At 38.8% G+C, this 21,298-nt stretch overlaps 1 protein-coding gene across 2 annotated transcripts in view; it reads left to right on the forward strand.

Moving 5' to 3' along the window:
- LOC134212879 (cyclin-dependent kinase 5 activator 1) overlaps positions 1-20,826 on the forward strand; it is a 119,943-nt gene extending 99,117 nt beyond the window's left edge. For both annotated transcript variants that reach the window (XM_062691148.1, XM_062691147.1), the window contains exons 4-5: positions 14,580-14,785; positions 14,907-20,826. In XM_062691148.1, the coding sequence (XP_062547132.1) occupies positions 14,580-14,785; positions 14,907-15,060 (360 nt within the window). In that variant the 3' untranslated portion in view covers positions 15,061-20,826. The remainder of the gene's footprint in view (positions 1-14,579; positions 14,786-14,906) is intronic.
- Positions 20,827-21,298: the final 472 nt, after the last annotated feature.

Here is a 21,298-nt window from a genome sequence, read left to right on the forward strand (position 1 = left end):
AAACCATGAAACACATCAAAAGCTCACATTTCCGGGTAATGTTATAAATAACGAAACCCAAGTTACTGTACGTTGCCAACCCAGAACTTAACCAACCACCCAATTAGGGTAGCCCAACTTGGTCGAGGTCTCTGAAATGTGGACAGGTGGTTAATTATAGGGCAGATCGGAGGACCACTCACACTCATTCTCTCTATTTAGCTGTGGAGCGAAATGTCGAAGTGGATGGATGCAGGAGGACGAAAAAACACCCAATTAAATTACCTATGGTTCAGGTAACATCTTTCCAGCTGTGGTTTTCATTTCACTGACTGGTTGACTGCTGCTGGTGGTGGAACTCTTGGGTGGTGGTAATTTTCATCGTGCGTTTTTCGGGGAAGTAGCAGATGAAATCTGTCTGCGGAGAAGTCAGAGGATTAGTAATATGAATTTCCCATGTCAAACTACAAAAACATATACGATTTTGTGGTCCAGATTGCTACGAGGGATTTTCCAAAACAATGTAGGAGTTGATTCCTTCAAATTTGTGTGAAATGGCTGCTGAAAGATGTGCTCTTGCATTAACATGTTTCCCTAATATATACGATTATAAATATGTTTTAATTAACACATGGTTCATGTGTAGGCTATATTATTCTAAGGCCTAACACATAAAATTAAAAGAATAATAAATAGCTTTTCTATGAGAATGCGAGACGGGGATACCTTCGAGGTGGTCGAGGAATTCGTCTACCTCGGATCCTTGCTAACGGCTGACAACAACGTTAGTCGTGAAATACGAAGGCGCATCATCTGTGGAAGTCGGACCTACTACGGGCTCCAGAAGAAACTGCGGTCGAAAAAGATTCGCCACCGCACCAAATGTGTCATGTACAAGACGCTTATAAGACCGGTTGTCCTCTACGGACATGAAACATGGACAATGCTCGAGGAGGACTTGCAAGCACTCGGAGTATTCGAGAGACGGGTGCTTAGGACCATCTTTGGCGGTGTGCAAGAAGACGGTGTGTGGCGGCGAAGAATGAACCATGAGCTCGCCCAACTCTACGGCGAACCCAGTATCCAGAAAGTAGCTAAAGCCGGAAGGGTACGATGGGCAGGACATGTTGCAAGAATGCCGGACAGCAACCCTGCAAGGATGGTGTTCGCTTCCGATCCGGCAGGTACGAGACGGCGTGGAGCGCAGCGAGCGAGATGGGCAGACCAGGTGCAAAACGACTTGGCGAGCGTGGGGCGTATCCGAGGATGGAGAGATTCGGCCTCGTACCGTGCATTCTGGCGTCGAATTGTTGATTCAGTGTTATCTGTTTAGATGTTAACTAAATAAATGAATGAATGATCAGCTAAATTAAGGAAAAGAAAGAATTTTCTTTTAGTTTTAATTTAGTGAGCGACAACAGCTTGTTGATCCATGCTGACACCTAAAGCAGGATTTTTTGGGATGAATCGCCATGTCCATGGGAACATTCGTTTTTTACTTAGATATTTTTCAAATCTGACGAAAGACTACTTTAGATTGAGATTCCGTCGATTGTACCTTTCGAGAAATGGATTACCCCGACTCTCAATAGCTCGGCCCTTGCTCAGTTTTGGCTTCTTCAACAATAAAGCGAGGTACTGAAGGCCAACTGTTTCGAGTCATAAAGTCCGTATTCTTTTTTGTTCAGAAATCTGATTTTGCCTGTTGGATTTTGGAATTTCGACACAGAGAGCGATCAGATCCACCAAATTCGTACTCAAGGACGGACTGATGAGATGAGACATTTGACTGCTTTTTGGTATCTCTATTTTTGAGTTTTCGTTTCCTTGCACGTTAAATAACACTGCCAATTTATCAGAGTAGGAATTTCTTTGAGCAATCTAGTACAAATCATTTTCAGCCGTATTTAGTTTACAATCAAACGTGCCAACGATCCTTTATCTTATGGGGCTTATGAATCTCAGCCACTCTGAAAGCACAAACTGGCTACATCTTTGATGATCGGGTGCTAGCCAGCTAATGGCATCAGTAGAATCTGTCCAGAAAAATTGTCGAGTAACATGTTTTGACAGGGACTGAGTTATGCTGTACGAAAATCTGACATCGATTACGCTGGCTTGTAACCCTGAACGCGGGATAGAAAGGCATTTGATTGGCGCCACACGAGTATTCCATCCTACGAGTGCTGTGTCGATGGTAACCGCAGCAAATCCTTTCTCGCTAGTATCAACGAAAACGTGCATCTGTACCACCGACGAATCTGTACCTCGTTTGAGTTTTCAACAGACGTACACCCAAAACACAAATCTTACAATTATTGTATACAAGCTTGGCATATACAATTCTGAAGGTTTCAATATAAGAAATGAAAACTTATTATACAGTCGCTGTATTAAAATAATACAAACATGTGGGATTGAAATACAATGGTTGTATTAAAATCTTCCGAAATTTTAAAGCCAAAATTTTATACAGTTTTTGTAAGGTTTTTATGTATAACTGTATTAAAATCAACAATTTCAGCTAAATAAGCCAGTTTTCGAGATGAAGAACACTATTTTCGGTTCTCAGTACTCTGAGAAAATAGCACTTAATTTATTTTCGCTGTCCTGTTAATAGCTCAGGATCATAACTTGGAGAAACTTTTTAAGCGAAATAGTCAGTGATAGGTATCCACAAGATCCCCAATTAGATTTCTGTTTGCACTCCTTCTGCCATTTTAGGCAGTTTGTTATCTAGTTTTTCATTTCAAAACCGGCTTCAGCATGAATGTTTTTACAATCCGTGTGAGATCAACTGCTTGTTGTTCAGATTCTACGCTTGAAAGCTGTCCATTACTAGAGGAGTGTACTATGACGAGAACTGCAAGTAATGATGCCAAGAGGTCGGGGCAAGTAAAACAGAATTTAGGGAAACATTATAGGCAACGGCGGCTGCGTCCCAGAATTATAAGGATGGTTCTGAACCAAAATAAAAAATCAATTTATTGTTAGTTGGACGACAATTGTCGTTGGATTGCTGCCGGTTGTGGAGGAATTCGTTAGTTACGAGTTGTTGTTACGAGAAGCTGCTTCAGCACCTGCAGAATGAGTGCATCTGTGGCCAATGCACAATGGTCCCAGAGTCGAATCTAGCGAGACAAAAAGTTTGCGCCAAAACTATTAGTTTTAGATATATAGTGTCTTTGGGAAAAAAATTAATATTTTTGGACGATTTGGTTTCCGTGTAGTGAAATTAGGGTGGTATCTATATTTCAGAAGTTCATAATATCAACTTTTTAATTTTTCGGTAAAGACTTGAGCAATGTTCCACAAAGTTGTAGAGCAATCAATTTTGAGCAACGAAGAAACCATTTTCTATCACTTATGGTTCACAAGTTATGAGCTTCTTAATAAATACGTTAGGGCGGTCCCTAAAAATCGGTATTCTTCACATAACTTTTATAGATTCATTTCTCACATGAACTTTGTTCTGCGCACTTTTAGGACTTTTGAAGTCGAACATTTTGTTAAAGAACCATGGATCTATCTCTTATAACAACAAAGTTCACATAACTTTTTATAGATTCATTTCTCGCATGAACTTTGTTCTGTGCACTTTTAGGACTTTTGAAGTCGAACATTTTTGTTAAAGAACCATGGATCTATCTCTTATAACAAAAAAGTTATTCGAGTTTTTGTATGAAAAACATGTTTTTTTCATATGCGTATATTTCAAAATGGAGCAAACCGATTTCCAATCTATTGGTTCTATTCGAAAGCTTACACTTTTCTGCGTTTATGGTGGGAAAACTGAGAGAGCGTTTTTTGTTTAAAGCGTTTTATTTCATTTTGAAAAAATATGTTTTTAATCGAAAAACGGCTATAACTTGATAAATAAACGAGATAGGTCCATGGGTCTTCAACAAAAAGATGTGTCTTTAGAAGTTCTAAATGTGGTCCATACAAAGTATCCCTCAAAAGCAATACATAAAAATATATTTAAAAAAACGGTTTTCGTAAGGAAATAAACGTTAGTTAGATCAAAGTAGGCTGAACTAGAGAGCGCATTTTCTCGGTTCACCGGTTCATTCATACTGAATGTTTACATACGCGTTGAGACTGCCATGTCTTTTGTGTCCCATGCTATACATCAAACAGAAAATCAGGCTACTATGCATATTAATGGTAGTAGCTTGGTTTTCTGTTGGATATGTAGCGTTTAAAGTACGTCACTTTTGAAGTATAGCCTTTGTTACAAGCCTATCTTGTTTTGATTAGATTTTTTTCGGTATCGCCAGTGGGAGAAAGCGAAGATGACCAGCTACTGAAATTTTTCTATTACTATTACGTTAAAATCAAATCTTCACATTTGGCCGCCACGTTGTGCATCCTAGCGGTGAATGCTTGGATAGCACGTGCTATTTGTACTGCGGAGATATTTTTCACATCTATGAGAGCTTTGGAAAATTATCACGAAAGTTGTAATTTTTGTTGCAAGGCACAATAACGTAAAAAAAATCATACGCTCTGTCGACCAGCCTACTTTGATCTAACTAACGTTTATTTCCTTACGAAAACCGTTTTTTATAAATATATTTTTATGTATTGATTTTTGAGGGATACTTTGTATGGACCACATTTAGAACTGCGTTCACATCTTTTTGTTGAAGACCCATGGACGTATCTCGTTTATTTATCAAGTTGTAGCCGTTTTTCGATTAAAAACATATTTTTTTCAAAATGAAATAAAACGCTTCAAGCAAAAACGCTCTCTCAGTTTTTCCACCATAAACGCAGAAAAGTGTGAGCTTTCGAATAGAACCAATAGATTGAAAATCGGTTTGCTCCATTATGAAATATACGCTTATGAAAAAAACATGTTTTTCATACAAAAACTCGAATAACTTTTTTGTTACAAGAGATAGATCCATGGTTCTTTAACAAAAATGTGCGTCTTCAAAAGTTCTAAAAGTGCTCGGAACAAAGTTTATGCGAGAAATGAATGTATAAAAAGTTATGTGAAGAATACCGATTTTAAGGGACCGCCCTAACGTATTTATTGAAAAGCTCATAACTTGTGAACTATAAGAGATAGAAAAATGGTTTCTTCGGCAAAGTTGCTCAAAATTAGTTGCTCTACAACTTTGTGGAACATTGCACAAGTCTTTACCGAAAAATTAAAAAGTTGATATTATGAACTTCTGAAATATAGGTACCACCCTAATTTTTTTCCCAAAGACACTATATATCTAAAACTAATAGTTTTGGCGCAAACATTTTTGTCTGTTAGATTCGACTCTGGGACCATTGTGCAATGGTGCCGGAGGATGGTTATCCTCATTTCGCATCGTGAAATCGTCCTGGGCCGGAGATGAAAGCTTGCGCTTTTTCCGCGTGGGAGGTGCGATTTTGAGTTCTTTTTCTGTTCACTCCGCGTAAACAAACGAAACAAAATTCGCGTACCCGAGTCGCCACTGTTAGCTGGGCTCAAACAGACTTGCGGTTATATCGATGACCTAATCGTCGGAGGCGAAAACGAGGAAGAGCATTGGCATAACTTAAACGCGCTTTTTCAACGCCTGCTAGAATTTGGATTTACTGTCCGTTTGGAGAAGTGCTCGTTTGGACGTAAGCAGATCAAGTACCTCGCACACATGCTCGATCAACATGGTATTCGTCCAGATCCGGCGAAAGTAGAGGCCATCAAACTAATGCCAGCAACCTCAAATGTTTCGGAAGTTCGGTCGATTCTCGGAGCCGTAAACTATTGCGGATATCTTGTACCGAATATGCGTGCCCTTCGTAGCCCACTGGATGATCTACTGAAAACATAACCGAAATTTTTGTGTTCGTCTCAGTGTCAGCAAGCTTTCGACGAATTTAAGACTATTTTATCATCCGATTTGCTTTTGACCCATTACAATCCAAAACTGGATATAATAGTTTCGGCTGATGCTTCGTCAGTCGGAATGGGAGCGACAATTAGTCATTGCTTCCCCGATGGATCTATTAAAGTTGTTCAGCATGCCTCAAGAGCCTAGGCAGCCGCCGAACGCAACTACAGCCAGATTGACCGAGAAGGATTAGCCATCATCTATGCGGTAACCAAATTCCACCGCATGATTTCCGGTCGCAAGTTCCTGCTCTAGACTGACCACCAACCGTTACTGCGAATCTTCGGTAGCAAAAAGGGTATCCCAGTATACACTGCCAACGATGGGCCTTAACGCTACTCTCTTACGATTTCAATATGCAATACGTGCCCACCGAAAAATTCGGAAACGCGGATATTTTTTTCCCGTCTCATCAGCCGCCACGTGAAGCTAGACGAAGACTTCGTAATCGCATCTGTTACAGTGGAGTGTGATATTAGGTCAGTAGTATGCAATACTTTTAATGCGTTCACTGCCGCTAACCGCAAGTCGAGCACATCTATATATGGGGCTCCATATACAGATGTGCTCGACTTGCGGTTAGCGGCAGTTCAAATCTACCGGTATATCCAGGATGGCTGGCCGAAATCCCTGGTCAGTGATGCCGATCCAGAACTTCTTCGTTTCCATAACCGTCGTGAGTCGTTATCTACGATGCAAGGCTGCATCCTCTTCGGTGAAAGGTTTGTTATTCCGTCTCCCTTACGCAAGCAATGCCTCGACGAGCTGCACCGGGGATACCCCGAAATTCAGCAGATGAAATCATTGGTTCAAAGTTACGTATATTGGCCGTCACTTGATACAGAGATTGTCGATTTTGTAAAAGCATCCCCCGCTTCAGCTGTACCTGTGCCATAGCCCAAGTCCATTCGTCCTTGGCAACGTGTCCATGTAGACTACGCCGGTCCTATCAACGGTGACTACTATTTGCTCGCCGTGAGTTCTTTCTCGAAATGGCCAGAAATCATCCGAACCTGTTAAATCACAGCGTGTACAACTATCGCATCTCAACCAGCAGCGCAGCGGAATATTTGATCAAGATTCTGGAAATAGCGTCTCGCCTGGATCGAAGCAATGCCAACTGGATTTGCTTCTCAATATTTGTGACCTACAACATTCGATTAGAGTGAGCAACGAAGTATCTGCGTCCAGATCAAATTCAAGCGACGTGATTCGAACTCCATCGTTATCACCACCTGTTAGTCCGGCAATTAGCTCGGACCTGTCTCGTCTTCGTCCTCAACTACCACCTCTTCAAGTTTTGAGTCGGCTGCAGCTAGCACACCGACCGTACAGCCCGCAATACCTCGCCGCTCTTCCCGAACAAGAAGACCACTAGCGAGGTTTTATCCGTATCAGCAGTTCTAAAAGGGGAGATGTTGCGACAACGGAAACTGAAGCGCTGGGAACATGGTCCTCGGGACATAACGCGTTCGTCGCTTGCTCGCTGAGCTGAAGGCTGTCACACGATAGACGTTAAAAGTATAAACCGGATATCAATTAATGTTGTTGTCATTGTTTTAAGAGATTTCAAATGTAACCTTTAATCCGTACAGTCGTGTGTCGCAGTAAAGTCTAGTTAATTACGTTTACGTTCGCGTTTTATTTTGAGATGTGATAGCAATCACATCCAGGCCACTTCCCACTAACGCAGTTCAACTGTACATAATAACTATGTCAATTGAAATCAATTTTCGATTATTTTTCACTCAATTTAATGAACTTTTTTCAAAAGGGCGTAATTGATTTTGACCTTGGGTTTTGGTATGGCCGTTGTGCTCGTCATTCAAACTATTTAGGATGCTATGTATACCCAGTTAGGCATACGAACGTTAGGCATGAAACCAGACCAAATGCATAACATTTTTTTTGAGAAATGAAATCTTATATATAAAAATGAAATGGTCTGTGTTCGTATCCGCATAACTCGAAAACGGCTGGATGGATTTTTGTCATTTCTTCAGCAGAAACATTCGTTATAGTTTCCGACGGGTTTATATGATATTTCCTAATGGGAAAATTACGAGTAAAGTTGAGCAAACCGTGAATAACTAAAATTGTGATTCCTGCGCGAACTTTGCATGGGCAGTTCGAAATGCACATTCTCGCCTACTATGCAGGACAACGTCTGCCGGGTCAACTAGTACATACATACTTTAGGGTGGCTCAAAAAACACTTTTTCAATTTTTTGAGCCCTCTTATTTGGCTCTATTTGATGCCCTGATGCTCTGGACAAAATTTCAGCCAAATCGGTCAACGTTTGGGCGGTGCTAAACTCGTTGGTAGTTTATATGCAAAAATGTATGCAGAAACATCCACAAACAGTGATTTGCAGTTGGACGGCACAATTTACGATCAAAAACAATGATACTCATTCATTTCTTGTAGAATTAAATACAGAATGTTATGCTGAAAACCGCGAGAAGATTAGAGTTTATTAGGCAAAGATATTGGCATTTTACTGGAGTGTTGTAGGAGTGAATTTATTTCTTTTCAAAAGTAAAAGAAATGAAATTTGCTCAAACCCCACTTCAGAGAAATGCAAATAACTTAGCCGGGCAAACTCTAATCTTCTCGCGGTTTGCTGCATAACATTCTGTATCAAATTCTTCAAGATCTGAATGAGTATCATAGTTCTTCATCGTAAGTTGTGCCGTCCAACTGCATTTCACTGTTTTTGGATGTTTCTACATACATTTTTGCATATAAACTTCCAGCGAGTTTAGCACCGCCCAAACGTTGACTTATTTGGCTGAAATTTTGTCCAGAGCATCAGGGCATCAAATAGAACCGAATAAGAGGGCGGCCCATCAAAAAAATTGAAAAAAGTTTTTCCCATACTAATTTGAGCCACCCTAACATACATATTGAGCACTCAACACCAAGCATTTAGAAAACGGATAGAACATTTACATAACACAGCAGATCCGCATGACCGCATGAGCACGAAGCCCACTTGGTTATGACATAAAGTAGGGTATAACAGAAAGCATACACGTCAACTGAACGGAATAGGCTGAATAAAGAGAGCATTAGTTGTTTTCAATTTCAAATACAATTAAGCCTATTCAAAAGCTTTTCTCATGGAAACTCGACAACTTCAAGAATTAGTTACATGGGTCTCCCCCAGGGCTCATGCTTAAGCCCCCTTCTTTACAACTTTTACGTCAGAGATATCGATGGATGTCTCATGGAAAATTGCACGCTTAGACAGCTTGCGGATGACGCCGTCGTCTCCTGTACAGGAACAGCGGCGGACGATCTGCAAGGACCATTGCAAGATACTTTAGACAATTTGTCTACTTGGGCTATTCGGCTAGGTATCGAATTCTCTCCGGAGAAAACTGAGCTGATTGTCTTTTCTAGGAAGCATAAGATGGCAAAATTAGAGCTTCACCTTGAGAGTAAGAAAATCGCTCAATGCATTTCACATAAATATTTAGGGGTCTGGTTCGACTGGAAAGGCACCTGAGGAAAGCACATTAGACATCTGTATCAGAAATGCCAACAACGAATCAACTTCATGCGGACTGTAACCGGAACATGGTTGAGAGCCCACCCGGAAGATCTGATAAAGCTTTATCGTACAACGATTCTGTCGGTTATCGAATATGGTAGTTTTTGTTCCCAATCCGTCGCGCAAACGCACCTGTTAAAACTCCAACGTATCCAGTGTCGTTGTCTCCGTATCGCGTTGGGTTGTATGAACTCGACCCATACAATGAGTCTAGAGGTACTTGCGGGAGTACTTCCTTTATCAGATCGTTTCGTGGAATTGTCGTTCAGGTTCCTCATCCGGTGCACAATGGGGAAATCCGATTTCAAAGGTGGAAAAAATTGATAACTTTCTTCACGAACAACTTACAGAAGAGATCAAGAGCTTATTCGAAAGAGAATTGTCCAGAGAATTCAGTGAGTGCTGTTTCATGGACGTGGAACGCTTCTGTATGTAGTTATTGAGCTCGTTTTACCCTCATGCCCCATATATCGCGAGTTTCCAAACTATTTGTCATTTTATCTTTAAGACATTGTTCTAAAATTGTGTTTATCTCTTCACTGTGGATCCACACAAGGGCACTAAATATATTTTGTTGGTAAAAGTTGGAAATTTAAGGGATTTTGGGGTCAAATAGGCATCAAAGTGCATTTTATGTGCAATTTTCATGTATTCTGTAATGAATAGTAATATTTACAGATAAGTGATGATATTATTGTCTCAAAGTGTTGAACAGATATTGACAAATGTTTGCCGAACAAAAATTAATGAAATAAATCGTGTCACAAATGTTTTATTTGGTTATTTATTGAGTAAAAAACGATTCTTAAAAAGATTCGAATAGCACCGATGCCAAACATTTCCAAACCATACCCGATAGCACAACTAGACAAGAATAGTCATATGTCATGAGTCTTGATGTGACCATAGATAGGAGGTGATGGGAGATACCCTTTTTTCTTACCTTTTTGCCCAAATTCCCCTATGAAATAGTATAGCTCAATGATTCTGAGCAAGGAAATGATGTAGTAATGTTAATTTAATTTATATTTTCCAATGATAATAAAATAATAATAAAAATAACAAATAATCATATAATTCATTAAAAATATGGAATTATAGGGAATTTAGGGGTCATACAACTCATTTAATGTAATTTTTTATTCAAAATAGGATAACATTTTTCACGGACGACGCACATAGAAGATTAAGGGCTTATTCGAAAGGGAATTTTCAAAGAAATTCAGTTAGAGATGTTTTATTTTTTTTGTTTATTTATTTATTTGTTAGGTGCCCTGTGTTACTTGACCGCTACTGTGCCGAGATCTACTGTGGTATTCTGCTCTACAGAATCCACACAGAATCTATTTTTAGATTTCCATTACCATTATTATTGTCGTTGCCAGTCCATCTCATCGTGAGTCCATTGTGTCCGTTTGTCCATGTCGTGTATTCAATGATCGTTGCATTGTTCGGTTGCCATTAATCCGGGTAACGTTGGAGGAATGCCTCCGAGAAGAACAAGTTGTCAGTCGTCATCATGCAGCCGTGACGGTAAGGCGCGTACCCCAAACGCCACCGTATGGGCTGCGGATCTGGCGACTGACGAGGGTTTGGTGGAGGGGCTGGGAATCGAACCCATGACCATTCGCTTGTAAGGCGAACGTGTAGCCAACTACGCTACGGGACCCCCATAAGAGATGTTTTATAGACGTGAGACACTTCTGTATGTAGTTATTAAGCTCGTTTTGCCCTAATGTCCCATACATCACAGTTTATCATATTTTTCGTGCTTTTATCTTCCAAGTATTGTACTAAAGATGTGTTCTCCTCTTCATTATAGATCCATAGAAAAGCACTATACATGCTTTGTTGGTAAAAGATGGAAATTTAAGGGATTTTGGGGTCAAGTAAGTATTAAATTGCACTTTACGTGAATTTTTCATGTATTCTGTAAAAAATAATAAGAATATTACTATTCTCCCAAAATGTTCTACAGATGTTGATAAATGTTTGCGAAACAATTTCTAATGAAGTAAATCATTTCGCAAGTGTTTTGTTTTGTGATTTGTTGGGTAAAACCCGATTTTTTAAACGCTTCTGTATAGTACCGATGACAATCATTCCCAAACCATACCCGTTTGCACAACTAGATAAGTTTCAATATATTGGTCGATGTGATAATAGATAGGAATAGATAGGAAATATTCTTCTCTCATGACGTGAAGTGTCTCATGTCTATAAAACATCACTCGCTGAATTTCTTGGAAAATCCGCTTTTGAATAAGCCCTTAACCTCATCTGTGAGTCGCTCGTGAGAAAAGTTATCCTATTTTGTATAAAAAGTTACATTAAATGAGCTGTATGACCCCTAAATCCTTTATAATTCAATATTTTTAATGAATTATATGATTATTTGTTATTTTCATTATATCATTGGAAAATATCAATTAAATTAACATTACTACATCATTTCCTTGCTGAGAATCATTGAGCTATATTATTTCATAGGGGAATTTTGGCAAAAAGGTAAGAAAAAAGAGTATCTCCCATCACCTCCTATCTATGATCACATCAAGACTCATAACATATGACTATTCTTGTCTAGTTGTGACATCGGGTATGGTTTGGAAATGTTTGACATCGGTGCTATTCAAAAGTTTTTAAAAATCGTTTTTTACTCAATAAATAACCAAATAAAACATTTGTGAAACGATTTATTTTATTAATTTTTGTTCGGCAAACATTTGTCAATTGAGAGAATAATATCATCACTCATCTGTAAATATTACTATTCATTACAGAATACATGAAAATTGCACATAAAATGCACTTTGATGCCTATTTGACCTCACAATCCCTTATATATCCAACTTTTACCAACAAAATATATTTAGTGCCCTTCTGTGGATCCACAGTGAAGAGATAAACACAATTTTAGAACAATGTCTTAAAGATAAAATGACAAATAGTTTGGAAGCTCGCGATATATGGGGCATTAGGGCAAAACGTGCTCAATAACTACATACAGAAGCGTTCCACGTCCATGAAACAGCACTCACTGAATTCTTTGGAAAATTCCCTTTCGAATAAGCTCTTGATCTCTTTTGTAAGTTGTTCGTGAAGAAAGTTATCAATTTTTTCCACCTTTGAAATCGGATTTCCCCATTGTGCGGTGTGAGGTTTTAAACCCATTGGTTATTGAGAATTTTGAGAAGCTAATCGAACGAAACTTCCAATCAAAATTTTTGACAGTGTACTACTGCTACATGAACCTAGAAATTGGTCCTTCTTTGAATGTTTCCAATCGTGGTTGCTTCCTGGACTCTTCCAGTTCTACTGTAGTTTTTGATCTGATCATGAAACAAGAGATCCATGGAATACCAGATCCACACCGATCGGAGTGCATACCACCAATTTTTGCAAGCAAGTACGGTCATGTTAGTTGTAATAAAAGGTTTTTCACCGACGGGTCAAAAACAAATGAATCCACTGGTTTCGGTGTCTTTAACAATCTTCATAGCGCCGCTCATAAACTTCAAAACCCTTGTTCCGTATATATCGCTGAGTTAGCGGCTATATATTATGCATTAAAGCGAATCGCCTCTCTTCCCTCTGATAAATATTTCATTTTTACGGACAGTCTCAGTTCTTTAGAGGCTATTCGTTCAATGAGGCCAGTGCAGCACTCACCGTATTTCCTGAGTGAAATACGAACCATATTGAGTGCTATCTCGAATCGTTTTTACACTATCACCTTAGTATGGGTCCCTTCACATTGCTCGATTCCGGGTAACGAGAAAGCGGACTCACTTGCCAAGGTGGGCGCTATGGAAGGCGATATTTATGAGCGCAAAATCGCCTTTAACGATTTTTTCACAATTGCTCGTCATCACGCTTTGGTCAGTTGGCAACGAAAATGGGATGAAGGAGATTTGGGTAGATGATTACATTCTATTTTCCCACATGTATCGAAGAAACCTTGGTTCAAGGGATTGGCAATTAGTCGAGACTTTATCAAGGTAATGTGTCGCATAATGTCCAATCACTACTCTTTAAACGCACACTCCTATCGAATAGGGCTCGCCGACAGCAATCGATGCGACTGCGGTGCAGGTTACCAAGACATCAACCACGTTGTCTGGAGCTGTCCTAAATACGATGTTGCCAGGTCCGATTTATGTGCATCCCTCCGGGCCCGAGGGAAACCAGAAAAGGAAGACCTCAGAGATGTGTTGGGTAAGCTTGATCTAGACTACATGGTCCTTGTGTATAATTTCTTAAAACGAATCAATGTCTTTGTCTGAACCCCCTGTCTCTTGTAAGGCCATGTCCACCTTGTTCCCACCCGCTTCGCTCGAAAAATCGTTTGTTTGTATCATTACAGTTTATCCCTGTCTCGTCAATCAGCAATGAACGTGCCACAACATCACCACCTAGGCCCCATCCCATCCATATTTTTTTTCTTGTACTCCTTAACCTCGACCAAGCCGCGAGTCTTTCGGCTCCCCAAGACTAATATTATACATTAAGATGACAATCATGATTGTAAAATCAATAAAATAACGGCTCCGTAATGCCTTCTGGCGCTTGAGCCTTGAAATAAAGATAAGTTAAAAAAAATAAGCCTATTCAAAGAATGTTTCTAAAATTAGTATTTTTTGCAATTTTAATGCAAAATCTGCCATTACGCATTTTTGTCTCAGGTACCCCCAGAGACCAGCGAAGGTACCCAGGGGTACATGTACCCCAGGTTGAGAACCGCTGATGTAGAGTAATCACATCGCCTTAACCAACAGCCTTTTCCTAATGTAGTAATATGGTTCTGATGAATCGTACTAGTACCATATTCGGTTTTGTTCTACAAACTTCAAAGGGTTCTATCAACCCTCTGATGAATGACTGTAATCTCTTTTAAAAAATTGCCGGACAATTGCGTAAAAGATGCTCCGAGTCCTTATACTGGGGTGTTAAACCTCAGAGATATCATCTGCTTGTCATTTTTATTTTAAAGGACTCGACAAAGAGAACTCTGTCATATGACTTATTAGTTGTTTTTTTAGATAAAGCTTCAATTGTTCAGTTGAATTGAAAAGTTCGCCTAATAGTCGCTACTAAAATAAAATTGAAAACCTTGCATTTTTTTTGGGCAACTGACTAATATCATATTATTTCCCTTGTTTTGCAGGACGTAGCTTTCATCAACCCGGCCAATGTGGTGTTCGTGTACATGCTGGTCCGGGAGCTGGTGGACGGCGAGGAGACAAAGGAAGTAGAACTGCAGGCAGCGGTACTTACCTGTCTCTATCTGTCCTACTCGTACATGGGCAACGAGATTAGCTACCCACTGAAACCGTTCCTAGTGGAAGATTCGAAGGACAAATTCTGGGATCGGTGAGTAGACTCGATAGGATTTTCAAATAAATTTGGTTGATTTTATTTTACAAAGCCTACGTTGACATTTCTCCTAATATCTAAATACTCTATGATACAACTTATCCATCCTTTTTTCCAGGTGTCTTCTGATCGTGAACCGATTGTCCTCCAACATGCTGCGGATCAACGCGGAGCCGGGCTTCTTCACCGAGATCTTCACCGAACTGAAGGCCTGCGGTATGAACTCGTCCAGTTCGAACTCTAACGGAAACCTACCGTGCGGTGCGGCTTGACGCAGCAACAGCAGCAGTCGTCATCCCCGAGAGGTTGTTGTCCGGCTGTCGATTGCCGGCCAACAGCAGAAGTACCAGCACCAGACGACCCTCCAAGAGCTGACCAGTGTTGTCTGAATGGGAACGGTACGCGAGTGCGGGCCAGCATGGCCGGAGTGTAGCGCCCAGCCGCATGATTCAACGAGAGCGCTCAGCCTACTACAACTGTAACTCATAGCATCACTATACCCACCATAGCGCAGCAGTCATAATGAAACGAACCGATACTCAATTTGGTAAGCGGTTCCAGTGGTCTAAACCGTAGCACCCATCATCACGACAGAAACAATAGTTGAAAAGCAGAACAATACAAACTGGGCTTGGGAGTTCTCGAACCAACGAATGCGAAATAAACGGTCTCATGGGGGTCAGACAGTCAGAGTAGTTCAGTAATTCACATTGAAGTTGAGTAACCAAACACGACACATAACACACACCCACACCACACATGTAGCAAGGGAATAACAGAAACCATTTTTGTTTTGTTAACGATCCTTATAAGAAATACTGTAGTGATTCCCGAATTATAGAGTAGTAAATCCACAAAACAAAACAAAAAAAAAGTTTAGACTCGTTAAAAGTTTTCCCGAGAGCTGTCGAACGGGATCGAATGTGAATTTAAGAGACGAAAGTCCATAATTTCCAGTCCGTATCCTAAACTCCTCCAAAAATTTAAAGTCAAACGTAGGGGCAAAAGAAATGGGTGTTTACCGAAATGTGAAGAGGATGAACCCAGCAAAAAATGTGATTCGAAGTAAATTATATTAATATTAGACGAAATTTATGAAGTTAGGATTACTCAGAAAAATCAATCATCAACTTGAAACAGGCTCTCAAATTGAGATATACTATTTAATGAAGGCCGTGGGTTCGAGAATGTGATTTTTTTCGATTCGGTTTATTTTTAATTTTTTATGTTTTATTGATTAGTTTTACTACTAAACATTTTTGATTATTCACCTGTTTCATCTGACATCTTTGTTAACGACGATGGTTGCCAATTTATTTGAAATACAATTGAAACGAAAATCTGTTGAGTTCATACAAAAACGGTTCTGGAATTCTTAACAATTAGGGCGTGCATGGTTTTGTAATCGAACACTTTGATGAACGATTTCCTAAACCCAAGCATTGTTGCAAACCTTTCATATACTTAGCTTAGAGGACTAAAGGTGACTACCCAAGGCTTCGGGTTCAAGAATTTGCTTTCAAAATGTTAGACTGCAAAGTCATGATGCCATAATAACTAAGTACTCCAGATGTTGCTGGACAACCACAATATTTTATTCCACGGTATACAGAAAACAAGGTAGGCTCTTAAGAACAATGACACTTCAAATATGACGCATATTTTATCGCCACATGTTGGAGAACAAAAGTAAGCATGCTGGGACCGTAGAGCATCGTCTCGGTCAAGCATGTGCGAAGATAGCAGTGACGTCACATGTTTACATTCAAACTGAATGTTTACATACGCGATGAACCTGCCTTGTTTTTCGTATGCCGTGATTTTATTCTAGTTTTTTTAGAGTTAAGACTTAGGATCATTGAATCATCAAAATGGCCACTAAAAAAAACATTTCGAACCTAGAACCACTACACAAAACAGATAGGCATCTTGCCGGGAATGTGGTTCATCTTTGATTTTGAAACACTAGCGACCCTAGTGGTAGAAGACGAGCTTTACTAAACAATGAGATTGAGGAAGCGCATGCTTTCGGTTTCTTTCTATTTGGATAAACCGGATTATTCGGCGATTATTAATATCGTTGATACACAATGAGTCCACTTTTAAACTTCTATTATTGTGTGTGGAGAATTCATGTTTATCTCTGCATCTATTTGTTTGTCATCGAGAACAACTGCTAGATATGCTATAGAAAATCAAAACAGCGCCTTAATCTCCAGTATAGTCTCGAACCCTATGAAAATTGAATTTTATGTAGTCGAATTTCGACCATAAGCAATTGTGTAAATTCAAACGATAGCTTTTTATACGTGTTAGCTAATGCGGAACTGCCTACTGTTGAAATAATCCATCTGCTTTTTTAAGCGGCCATTTCAATGATTTCACTTCAGAATAATTAGGCTTTTAGTTCGTACTTATTCATACAAATAAAAAGTACTTTCAATAACATGAAAAACAAAAATCGACCGTACTAAATACAAAACGAAGACGTAAGCTGCTGGCAGGTGAAATGGATGGGTGATGTTTTGAAGGAAACCTACATTAACTGAAAAATGAAATTAACAAACAAACTAGCCGCGGTTTTCAACAACAAACAAAAACTTTGTATAGTGAGTAAGTGAATGTTAATGTTTGATTTTAGTGGTTAGCGAAACAAAAATGACAGAAATTGCATAAGGAAATAAGTTCGATGAAGATGGTGAAAAAAAGCAGAAAACAAAACATGGTTGCGAAAGAAATTAACGTCACCGATAAAAACATGTCATTGAGTAAATGAAAAATGCTAATGAAACAAAAGTGGTGCAATGGTTGAAAACATTTCTATAAGTTATTTTTTTAATTTTTATACTTTGAACTTAGGCAACGTAACAAAAACTTCTCTTCGTGCTGCATAAAGGGCCTCATAATAGAAATCGTCTCAGAATGTTTAGCCAATGCCATTAACGCTCGCGCATTCCTTTAGGTAATATTGATACATATCAGGAATGTACAGATATCAGTATACTCTTTGTCATAATGGCACATGTTTGTCTAATCTTTCCGATATCCATGTTGATATCGCATCAGTCTGCTTGATGTCTGGATATACTTTGCAAATATTTGACGATTAGACAAAGAGTGTACTGCGGGCTTACGGAACGAAGTCATATAACAGCAAAGGATCAGAATTTAATGAGAATAAATTATCGAATCTATTGGACATCTCAGAACTTATAACGGAAACGCAAATCTCTAAATGATTGAGTCAAACTATTATTTTTTTAGACATTTTGCCGGCGCTAATACCTTTTGAACTACACTGATATATACTGACTTATTTGGCGTATTTTGATGACATTATTGAATGTTACATATGGCGCCCAACAGAAAACAGTCATTGGGCTATCTTTAGTTGGCCTACGATTCGAATCGATACCCGCAAGTTAAATAAAAACACAGCTCAACGTCAAATTACGACGTCATGAGTTAGAAAATAATTTTTCTCATAGTTGGCAGCTCTGAATTTCTATTGTATTCGCAGATTGAAATGATGAAATCTTAGCCCAGTTAGCGAAAATCTTTCACTATATAGATCCTAAGCTAAGCTCTAAGCCCAACGAGTGACAGTTGACTGTGTACAGTTAACCGCAATTTGTGAAGCCTGAACAGTTCCTTCCACGACATTTTAGCAAATTGCATTGCTTCTTTCCAACATGGTCGATTATATACGAAAGAAAGCTTAATTCAAATTAGATTTGGGTAACAAATTACTTTATCATTTCAATTAAAATAGTTTTGAACAAAATCCGAATTTGTTGCGGTATTTACTCTGTCTTGCTAGTTAAAATATGAAACTATCCAATTCGTAGCAATTAATGGCAACTTGGTCTACATTATTCAAACAGTTCCGGGATTTCAGCTCATAATTCTAATATCTATCTCTTCGAATACAAAAGAAAGTCTCTTGCTGAGAAGGATTAATGATTCAAAATTTCTTTCTAACTACTGTAAACAAACTTAAGAAACTCAATAGCGCTTGCAAAATTCCTGATAAAACATGGTTACTCGACCATCAGTCTATTAATTCGTTTCCTTTTCCAATAGTCGAAATTTTAGAAAATACCTTATCTCATAATTTATTTACACAGAAGCAAATATGTAAATAAAATGAATCTCCACTCGAAACACTCTACTTGAAAAGTACTTTGCTCCTCATGTCTTGTTTTGGAGCTAAATCACATGTTAAGGAAGAACAGCTAAAACACTCACACACTGACACAAAAATCCATCCATTATTTTAGTTGCAAGTTTTAGCAAAAACCACGTGATTTAAAAACACAATACGCTCACTGTTTTGACTATAGTTTTAACTCTATATCGTGTATATTGTATAACAATTCCCCTACATTGTCGGAAAACGTATGTAAAATGTGTATCAATAGAAACCTCTCAACTTTTCCTCAACCTAATATGATCTCATCAGTTAAGTCGCATTTCACTTGAAACTGAATAAATCTGTAAATAACAACATTTCCACTGTGTTCGCTCTACCGCAAAATATGATGTTTTACTTGTATACAACTTGAGGTTTGATTTGCAAAAATGCACTGAAAATAATGTAGATCAACAAGTATACTTTGTTTCAGTGTATGCAATTTTCAACCGTTGATCACTCGACCGCATAAAAGAGGCCGGAGTACGTGCAATTTAGAAGGGAAGGTCAAACATAAACGTAAAACATAAAATGGAGGAGGTCTGACGAAAATGGACACAATTTAACCGAAAGGAACCACGAGGAAATCGTTCGATTGTGCAATAAAGAAAAAAAATAGATTAGCGTGAGCTGTACACTAAAATAAAGTCTGTAGTTCAGGTGAGACCGTTTTTAATTTTATTTGTAACGAATAAAAGTAAGATCGCATCGCGATCGTTCAAAAAGAAATCTTCCAGAAAACTCCGTACTATCTTTTTCTCGATATAAATTTGTTCAAAAAGTTCCAAAGAAACACCGAACTCTTATTCATTGAGCTATGAGAAAAAAAAACAACTTAGAACTTTAACATCAGTTGCCTTTCGGTGCGACAGATTAGTATAAACCAGAGTTTCGAATAGTTCTCCTCGTGAACAACGGGAACAGTAAAAAATAGTAGTGAAATGGAAAGCATAAACATATTTGAAACATAGTACACTTAACAAATCCATAAGTTCACATAAACCGTGAACCACAAATTAAAACGATCAGATTACTTATGGAAAAAACCTTGAGATAACTCGTACGAATGAAAAAAAAAATGGAACATGACACACATACACAAATAAACCATACAAGAATACTGTTGAATGTTGATTACAAACTAAGAAAATTAAAATAACTGAATTCACTTAAGAGTTATTAACAAATTGGAACGAGGTGCAGCTGTCATTCGTACGGAGAACTGTGAATTTCAAAACGAAATGGATATTATTAGATAAACAGTGGCTAGTTGCTATGTGAAAAGCAGACATTATTTTATAGAGAATGGATACCAATTAATTGGAAAAGACTCAAGACCAAAAATGAAAAACTTTAAACTAGAAACGAACATTGTTAGTAAAATCCTGCTGAACTTGCCAGATAAAAATCACACCCTTCAACCCATCCCTTTTCGATGTACACATCCACGAACAAAATCAATAATTGATTGCCAAACTACGAATCAATATTAACAAAAAAGGGAGCTCCTAATTCAACTAACAATACCGAAAGGAAAAATAAAATAATAAACTCATCAAACCGCAAACCGACACGTTCAGCTATGGATAGTAGATAAGATGACGGTATCCGTGAAACCCGTCTGTAGATCGGTTACCCTACATTCCTCCGTTCGTGAAAAGGATGAATATAAATGATCCAATACTGGTCATCCGTGTTGGCAGATCATTCGAACGAACATTAAGAACAAACAGACATGACCCAGTACCCTACGAAACCCAAAATTTGACGTTGAAACCGCAAAGCTCGACTCAAGGAGTTGAAGAAGAGATATGCATTCACGAGCATACCAGCAAGTGAAACAGAATTTAAAAAAAAAAACAAAATATAATAAAGTAACACACTTATACTGAATTAAAACAAATTATAATTTTTTAAGTAGAATAATAAAAACGAAAAATTACACAAAAAAATGTAAACCAGCTGGTGGATTCGTTCAATTAAAATGCGAAAGAAATTCCTATGAACTAAACTCTGGAAGCCTTCCAGAGCTTCTGGGGAAGCCTTCCAGAGCTCTGGAACGCTTCCCCAGAAGCTCTAGAAGGCTTCACCAGAAGCTCTGAAAGGCTTCCCAGAAGGTCTGAAAGGCTTCCCAGAATCTCAGGAAGGCTTCCCCAGAATCTCAGGAAGGCTTCCCAGAAGCTCTGGAAGGCTTCCCCAGAAGCTATGGAAGGCTTCCCCAGAAGCTCTGGAAGGCTTCCCAGAAGCTCTGGAAGGCTTCCCAGAAGCTCTGGAAGGCTTCCCAGAAGCTCTGGAAGGCTTCCCAGAAGCTCTGGAAG

The sequence above is a fragment of the Armigeres subalbatus genome, chromosome 2 (genome assembly GCF_024139115.2).
Source record: "Armigeres subalbatus isolate Guangzhou_Male chromosome 2, GZ_Asu_2, whole genome shotgun sequence".
Lineage (NCBI taxonomy): Eukaryota > Metazoa > Arthropoda > Insecta > Diptera > Culicidae > Armigeres > Armigeres subalbatus.